Genomic DNA, 8,501 nt, shown 5'->3' with positions numbered 1-8,501 from the left:
TTTACTTACCATCTTGTAGTTGGTTTGACTAGTCTTCTGACCCATCAGGTTTTCATGCCAGTTGTGCAGTCCGCATACCTAACTAGACTTCTGTCGGTTATTCGGTCCCGCGGACCTAACCGGACTTTCTGCCAGATATCTGATTGATCCTTTAACATATCTGGATTTTTCACTAGCTATCCGGTCTCGCAGACCTAGCTAGATTTCAACCTGGTGTCCGATCCGTTGAACTCGTTAATTGTTGCACACTCAGTAAAGCAATTAGATTATAAAAACACCTAACTTAACTCACTTGTCATTCATCAAAACTCAAATTAGATCGTTAATGCAAACCGCACAAACAAATTAAAATATATTTATCAAGATTATCCAAAAAGTATAATGTTATATAAAATATATTTTTAAAACTTCTCCAAAATAGTACAATACCTTAAAAATATATTATATAATTATTAAAAAAATCTAAATCTTCTGGCATATCGAGAATATTGGAGGAAATTAATGTTCACAATTCATATTTTATTATCCAGAATAAAGTTTTGAAAAGGAAAACAGATCCTTTGCATTCATTTTTCCCCCTTTTTAGAGTTTTTTTTAAAATTTTAATGGTACATATATTATTTTGTGGCCTTAAGTAAAATAATCCAACAATATACATGTTTTTTTTACTTTATTAAAATGATCTAATAAAATATTTTTTAAAATTGTTTTATTAAAACAATCTCATTATATATAATCTTAATATTTTATTAACACTCTATTTGTTACTATCTAAATTCCAGTGAAACTCACAAAATATACGTTGAAAATAAATTTAAGATTTATTATTAATTTTTTTAATTATCTTTTATATAGAAAAAAATATATTATCATAATTCTCTTTAGTCCCACATCTTAGGATTGATAATACCGTGAGTGAAGAAGTATATATTTCTTGACCTAGGATCAATATAATATCTATTCTTATCAGTTTAATATCTGATATAAAAAAATTAAATTAATTTTTTTTATGAAGGAAAGTTCGTTATAATAGCTTGCTACTAGGGTTCTCGAACGTCGTCATCCTTGCATTGTACTACTACATAGGCCCGACATACCTTAGTCTGAAATACTGAAATACTAATTTATGTATATAAACAGCTTAGGGTGCATTTGGTACGCGCGTTTTCTATTTTCATTTTCTGAAAAATATGTATTTTTTGAAAAATGATGTTTGAAAAATATGCCTACCAAACGCACCCTTATTTTTTAAAAAAATCAGGTTTTATTTTTTTGATATTAAGCAGATAATATTTTTCTAATCGAAGTAAACAATTAATTATTTTTTGCTCAAAATAAATTGAACTGAATTTTAAAAAAGAATTATTTTATCGAACACTCTTGTTCAGAAGTTACTAATAACTTTAAAAATATTAAATTTATATTATTCTACTTTTAAGTATTTTTAAATTTATTTTTATATATTAAAAATTTAAAATGTCGTAGTTTTTAGCTTTTTGTGATAAATTTATTTTTTTCTAAAAAATGAAAAAACAGATGTGCTTTGTTGTAAATTTATTTTAGCACTCTTTTGATTTTTTTTTGCCAGTTATTCTCAATCTGGAAATTTATTACTATAAATCGGTTACCCTCACGTGGCGACGCTTTCACCCACAACTCTCCCCCTCTTCCTCTTCGCCTGCTTTGGATCTATCGATTTGAGAGCGGTCGGAGGAGATGGCCGGCGACGCGAAGGTTTACACCCTTGCTGAGGTATCCACGCACAACTCCTCCAAGGATTGCTGGCTCATCATTGGCGGAAAGGTCTGTGTTCGCTTCGCCTTTGTTATTTTTCTTTGATCCGTATGGTCATCTTTTACTTTTTGGGGATCTTTTAACTTTTCTACGCCCTTTCTCTCTCGGATTCTATGGTCCATGATCCGATCTATTTCCACGATTTCGACATTTTGGATCTTGTCAATTGGTGAACTTTCCGTGTAAGTTTTGTTTGATTTTTTTTCGAGGCTTGCAAGCATGATACTTTTGTTTCCGTTTTAGACTGCATATTCTGGGTTATTAAGCTGCAGCTATTTTATTACTACGATACACATGCTTTGCTTGGAGAAATTAGATTGTTGAATGATGTAAGGCAAAGTAGATTGCTTTGACCTCGTAAGATGAGATGGCGGAAAACGATCAGTTTTTAATCTAGGTCTCTAACAGAAATCAGACTATTGACTACGTCTTCCTAAGATTTTATGAAGATATATAATTAGATAAGTCCAATTGATCCAGGTTGAACCGTTGAAGGTACTATAGGTAGAGGGAGACAAAAAAAAAATTTATAGACGATGCAATAATTTATATGCATGCCATAATTTTTCACCTAAATTTCTGCCATCTGAAAAATTATACGTTATGTGAAGCATCTGAACCTTTTAATTTCCTTGTTAGCTTGATTGAATGTTGCCATGTTTCTAAACTGAAGGTGTCTCCTCTGGTTAGCCTAGAGCTATTCATTTTGTCAAGGTTCTTCCTCTTTTAACATTTCAAGAAAGGATTAATGGACATTTTACTGTTTGAAGAAAACTTACCAGCATCTTTAATTGGAAAGGCCCTAATAAATAGTCACGAAATAAGAATAGTTTTTGGTGGACAACAGCTCATGCTCAAAAATTTAATGTTATATAAATCTTACCCTCCATTTAGCAATATGCAAGGTTATCACTAAATTTTTTTCAATTCATTTAATTCATTTTATGTTACATTTTCTATTTTTTTATTTTGATCTCCCTCTTCGCTTTCATCTTCCATGTAATTAATTAAACTCATCCAACTATAGAATTTATTGGTTGATTTTGAAAATGTCTATATCATCCTAACATATTTCATTTTATGATCTATTGGTATTGAGGGTAGTCTAAATCAAGGGAAGCATCTAGTAAAAGCATGATCTGTGATTTTATTATGTTTTCTACCCAAAGAATTAGGCAATAAAAGTCTTTTCACTTTTTGTTCCTGTCATGTTAAACTGTGCGAACTTTTTTATATTGGTTTGTTAAGTTTGATGGAATAAGATTCTTCCGTGTGATTCATAAGAGAAATTCATAATGATAATCAAGCACATTGCCAAGCAATGCTTGAGGTCATTCAAGTAATTTGATCATGATCTGTTATTCTTAAATTGTTTTCTCATGCCCAGCAACAGTGAAGATTAAGATTTGGAATATAGAAGATGATAACAGAAGTATAAAGATTGCACATTGGCAAACATAATTATTAGAATGTTTAAACTATAGAAATCAAATTTTCTTTTTTAATCAGATGTCGTTATAATAAAAACCCATTATCATTTGTATATGGTTAAGAAATTTTTACATTTACACTTGATTAACAATAATCTAATTTAACTTGGATGCACGCATATTTACTTCTTTCAAGGATATTATGCAGGTATCAAAAAATAAAACAATACTATATGATTGAAGTCTTTGCAATACCCTTTTTATGGCTTGACAACCATTTTTTTCTTTAAAATGCCTGTCATCATCATCATTATCAAGCTCCATTTCCCCTACTATTGGTGGCTACATAGATCTTATTCCTCCATTCAGCTATATGCAAGGCTATGCCACATAGTAATAATATCAATTTAAGCATTGTTTTAACAAACTAGCTTTCTTTGGTTCCCTTCTATCCCTTTCAATCTCTACTCTAATTAATTCAACTTTTCTAGTTATAAAATATATTAGTCTACTTCAAGACGATATTGATTCTATTTTGGCTTATTGTGTTATTATTTGGAAAGTTATCCTCTATAGCTCATGTTTGTTTGGCTTATCAATAAGTCTTTTCTATAAAACTTTGATGCTTACATATGCTATCATAGATTCATAAAATTTCACAAAACTTATTCACTCTTTCTTTGCTGCATAGTTTTGTTTTTACTAAACGTCACCAACTAGTTTAAGTTACTGCTAGCCTATAAAAACATAAATTTTATTCTTTCCTGACAACTAACCACAGTTGATAAATTTTGTAATCACCCAACAAAGTTCAAGCTTAGTCATACTGTATTGTGAATAGAATGTTAAATCTATAAATTTACAGTTTTTAATGGCCCAAATTTTCTGTACAGCTGGCCATCCAATTTAACAACTGTGTTTTTGTAATCACCGCTATTTCACTTGATAAAATTTATTAAATCCTTCAGCTAAAGGTTTGTGATGTACCACAAACCCTAATTTTGACTATGGTTATCTAGTTTTTCACAAGTATATACACTGGTTATTGATCAACTTTCATTGAAATTTACCTTTCTGTGTGCGAATATTTGGACATTGATTGTGGTCTAGTATCGCTAAGTATCTAATTGTTTCAGTTTTCACTCATACGTAATAAATGTGATTATGCTCAGAATGTTATCAATTGCATAAAAAAAACTCATTTTTTGCTTATACGAAAACTGAATTAGATAGTGAGACACGACAAAAAAGAAAAGGAATACAAATGAGCTAATTTTGATTGGGCCTAGTCAATTTGTATATATTCCAGAAGTTGATCATAGTGTTGGTTTTCGTTTTTCCTAATGCTCTATTTTCCAGGTTTATGATGTTACTAAGTTCTTAGAAGATCACCCTGGAGGGGATGAGGTTTTGCTCTCATCCACTGGTATACCTATCTTGAACGACGATTTCAGAATATCATACTTTTTGAATAGTTAATCTATCAGGTACCTTATGATAATTTTTTTTATTTCATTTTGTTAGGGAAAGATGCAACTGATGATTTTGAAGATGTTGGCCATAGCACCACGGCAAGGGCGATGATGGACGAGTATTATGTTGGAGAAATTGATGGCACAACAATCCCTCAGAAAGTAGCATACACTCCTCCCAAACAGCCCCACTATAACCAGGACAAGACATCTGAGTTCGTTGTCAAGATCCTCCAGTTTTTGGTTCCTCTCCTTATCTTGGGTTTTGCTGTGGGCCTCAGATTCTACACAAAATCGGCTTAAAATCTTGTCACCAACGTGAGAGATTTAGTGGAGTAGAAATAAGATTTCTGGCTGATCTATTCTCCAATGCCGTTACAAATTCAGATACTATGGCGTGTCTATCGAGTGCTTGTGTTTGTGAACTCCTCTGTTTGCTTATTATTATACACTGAACTAAATGTCTGATAGACGCTCTATTTTCTTGGTCAACACATTCTATGGTACATATAAAGAAAGTGTAGATAATATTAGGCTTTCAATGCAGTTTACAATAACCAAGCCCGATGCATATTAATAACCCGCTAAAATTAACCAACTGACAATGCAGGACAAAACACAAAGTAGCAGTGCTGAGAGCAGAACGAGCGGCTTCCTCCTCAGTCGTTGCAGCATCGGTAGAGCACGAACTTGTCCATGGGGCGGCCGCACTCGGCGCACACCACCTGCTCCTTGATTCCAACGGAGTCGCCGGGCAGGATGAGACGCGTGCAGTGCTCCGCCGTGTGGAACGGTTCCAGAGCTTTTCTCAGCGCCGGCACCAGCCCCTCCGCCTCCACGTCGCTCTTCCAGTTATCGAACTGACCCAGGCAGTCCACCATCCTCCCCCCGTACGCCTCCACCATCTCCTGTGACCCTCGGCTGAGCAGCGCCCACCCCTCGTCGCTCCCGTCGAAGCTCAGCATCGTCATCACCTCCTTCATGATGGGGTCATTATCGATCGTCCGCCCGAGCTGCATCTTGGAGTGCCACATGCTCTCCAGCCGGACCCAGAAGAACCACACCTTCACCGGGTCATTCCAGTACCCGCTCAGCTTCTCCTCCGCGATCACCGCCATCGCCTTCTTCACTCTGTCCCGCGGGTTGCTCTTCCCCACGTAGACCATCTCCACCGGCACCCGCGCCTCCTGCGACACCCGCCTCATCGCCGCCGTGAACTGCCGTATCCACCCAATGTTCTCGCCTCCATACAAGCACACGTGCCGCCCTTCGCTCACCTGATGTAAGCTTCACGTGAATTTAAACTTCATGTAAAGAAGAACAAGTCGTAAAATTACCCATGTAAGCACGGCGGGATCGATTTCGTCGACGAGGAGCTCGAGTCGCCAAGTTTCATCCTTCCACAGAGCCTCCTCCCTGTTGCTGGTGAACGGGAAGGCGAGTCTGCCCCAAATCCATACCATGTGGAGGGCGTTGGGGCAGACCACCTTCCCCTGCCCGTCCAACACCACCAGAATCGGCTTCTTGTCGAACTGCCACACCTCGCGGATGTACCTGACCACCGCCGGCTCCATCAACGACGGGTGGTTAAGCGAATACCACGGCATGGCGGAGGCCAGCCTGTTGAAGGCCTCCTCCTTGGCCGCCGACCAGGGGACGTGCCTGTCGGTCATCGGCAGCCACACGATCTCGTACTGCCGCTCCTCCTTCATCCTGTTCGTGTGGCTGTATATCTGTATCAGGGTGAGGAGCTCCTCGTGGATGATGTCGAGGTCGGAGATGAGCAGCACCACGATCTTCCTCCGCAGCACGTCCACGCTCACTCTCCTCTTCGTGGATCCCTCGACGAGCGGCAGGTCGTCCTTGGAATGGATCAATGACCGGAGAATCTTCAAATTGTCGAAATGCACGCTCTCAAAGAGCTTCACTAGCATTTGATACGCTTCGATGTGCTTCTTCTCACCTGAAACAAACTATAATGTTCAGCTACTTTGCTTCTTCAATAACGGATGTGCAGTCATTAACTGCTTGTACCAATGTGTCGATAACACAATTCTAGTTCCTTGGTGAGATGCCCAAATATGTTGCTAACTTTGTGCGCTAAGCTCGCGAGCTCCCACACTTCGGTGGCCGAGCTGATGTTCCTGGCAATTTCGCGGGGATCGAAAGAGTTGAGCTTTAAGTAAGTAATAGTGTTCTACGAATGAGACATGGAGATATATAGACAGTGTTTACTCATGGCCGAGGCCGATGAGACCCACGATCTGGGAAGAGCAAGCCACGACGCTTCGGATGGTCCAGTAGACGGCCGTGGGGATGTGCGCCAAGGCCAACATCATGTCAGGGGTGTCTGGCGAGATGTACTCGGAGGGGAGCTCCTTGAATTGGATGATGCACTTGGCGACGTCCAGCATTGCCTTGGTGAGGTTGTTGAGGGCGTCGAAGCGTGGCTTGAGCGCCGCGGTGTGCTCCAGGATGTCCGGCGACTGCTTGAGCAGCGCCACCGACTTGGCCAAAGGGTTCACGGTGTGCAATTGCGCGGTGAGCCAGAACTCGCCGTAGCTCACCGCGAAGGCCGCCAGCGCTAACACCACCTTCGCGTCCCAAGTGTAGTGCGACAGTGAGTTGAACACGGCGAACGTCGTCGTGTGCGAGTCGACTCCGCCGGAGCACTTGCAGGTGATCTTCGTACAGAGGAACAGAAGAATCAAGTAATTAATTATCAGTTATCTCAAAAGTTTAAATAAATAAATAAATATATATATACTTCGCAAGAAATCCTATGAATGGTGTAAGCCAATGCTTCGAGCATTCCGATCACTTCAGTGCGATTCACTTTCTCTTCCACAAGCTCCGGCTGAGCCTGCGGAGTCTGCAGAGTAACCAGCTCAGCGAACATTAAATCAAGCACAAAAATGGTTGGATCTCATAAATAATTAACCTCCTACACATACCACGACGACAGTGGGGGTGGCCCTTCGAAGAATGTCCTCGATGAGGTGCATCAGCGGCCTCGTGTCGACGTCACGGCCGTCAGGGGAGTGGGTGGCGACTATCTGCTTGATCACGGCGCTGTCGTCCGAGGCCGAAAAGAGGTGGCGGTCGCTCTTTATCAAATGCAACTTCGCCGTCGTCGTCGCCATTAATTTCTGTGTGGCAGTCAAGAGCTAGAGCAAAAACCTGTCAGCTTCCAGTGTGCGAATTCTCCAAAGGGTCTCAAGAGATATATATACACACGCAAACGGCATCAAAGAAGAAGAATAAGAGATAGAACTGAACAAATTAAAGCAAGGAAACAGGAAGAATAAAGCTCAAGTGAACCGACTACCTTGCTTCTCAGTGGAGGCTTCTCAATCTCCATGAGTAGGCTGAGGCGCCTATAGGGCATGTACCAATAGATTAGAGGATGAAGGGGGCCATCGAGCCAACTGTTTACTCCTCTAAAGTGACTGCCGTCAGAATTGAAAAATAATTATTATCAACGGAAAATGAAGAAGCCAATTCTAGGAACAACACGTTTCGCTCCGGCACTCAGATTTTAGAAGCCTCACAATATGAGTGTGGAGGATAAGGAAGTTCCTTACTTGTGCAGAGGACAAAGTAGGAGCCAAACTTTACAAGACTCAGGTATATATGCAAAGTGGATCATGTTAGGACAACTTTGCCTGCTTTGCTTTGGTAAAGGATCTACATAATAAAAATAATAATAATAATAATAATATATATATATATATATATATATATATATATATATATATATATAAATAAATAAAGGATGGTTAGGCTGTACATCCGTACATGATTT

The 8,501-nt window shown here is 39.0% G+C and overlaps 2 protein-coding genes and 1 pseudogene across 2 annotated transcripts; 2 read left to right on the top strand and 1 right to left on the bottom strand.

Moving 5' to 3' along the window:
* Nucleotides 1-925: 925 nt before the first annotated feature.
* Nucleotides 926-1,102, top strand: LOC122007574 (annotated as a pseudogene).
* Nucleotides 1,103-1,587: 485 nt separating this feature from the next.
* Nucleotides 1,588-5,188, top strand: LOC122006620 (cytochrome b5-like). Its single transcript, XM_042562186.1, has 3 exons — nucleotides 1,588-1,803; nucleotides 4,584-4,650; nucleotides 4,749-5,188. The coding sequence occupies exons 1-3, from the start codon at nucleotides 1,717-1,719 to the stop codon at nucleotides 4,997-4,999; spliced, it is 405 nt and encodes a 134-aa protein (XP_042418120.1). The 5' UTR covers nucleotides 1,588-1,716; the 3' UTR covers nucleotides 5,000-5,188.
* An 18-nt stretch (nucleotides 5,189-5,206) lies between these two features.
* Nucleotides 5,207-8,216, bottom strand: LOC122006619 (protein SIEVE ELEMENT OCCLUSION B-like). Its single transcript, XM_042562185.1, has 7 exons — nucleotides 8,025-8,216; nucleotides 7,651-7,863; nucleotides 7,464-7,568; nucleotides 6,932-7,380; nucleotides 6,731-6,840; nucleotides 6,034-6,659; nucleotides 5,207-5,973 (listed from the first exon to the last, which is right to left on the bottom strand). The coding sequence occupies exons 1-7, from the start codon at nucleotides 8,082-8,084 to the stop codon at nucleotides 5,356-5,358; spliced, it is 2,181 nt and encodes a 726-aa protein (XP_042418119.1). The 5' UTR covers nucleotides 8,085-8,216; the 3' UTR covers nucleotides 5,207-5,355.
* Between the last annotated feature and the right edge of the window lie 285 nt (nucleotides 8,217-8,501).

This window comes from Zingiber officinale, chromosome 7B, assembly GCF_018446385.1.
Source record: "Zingiber officinale cultivar Zhangliang chromosome 7B, Zo_v1.1, whole genome shotgun sequence".
Taxonomy (NCBI): Eukaryota; Viridiplantae; Streptophyta; class Magnoliopsida; order Zingiberales; family Zingiberaceae; genus Zingiber; species Zingiber officinale.
Note: the sequence above shows the minus strand (reverse complement) of the source record. Positions and strands in the feature narration are given on the sequence as shown.

Coding starts and splice junctions, on each gene's coding strand:
- LOC122006620 (XM_042562186.1), top strand. CDS start 1,717: ATGGCCGGCGACGCGAAGGTTTACACCCTTGCTGAGGTATCCACGCAC. Junction 1,804..4,583: donor GGCTCATCATTGGCGGAAAG/GTCTGTGTTCGC, acceptor TCTATTTTCCAG/GTTTATGATGTTACTAAGTT. Junction 4,651..4,748: donor GGTTTTGCTCTCATCCACTG/GTATACCTATCT, acceptor TCATTTTGTTAG/GGAAAGATGCAACTGATGAT.
- LOC122006619 (XM_042562185.1), bottom strand. CDS start 8,084: ATGCCCTATAGGCGCCTCAGCCTACTCATGGAGATTGAGAAGCCTCCA. Junction 7,864..8,024: donor AGCCTCCACTGAGAAGCAAG/GTAGTCGGTTCA, acceptor TTTTTGCTCTAG/CTCTTGACTGCCACACAGAA. Junction 7,381..7,463: donor TTCATAGGATTTCTTGCGAA/GTATATATATAT, acceptor CTCTGTACGAAG/ATCACCTGCAAGTGCTCCGG.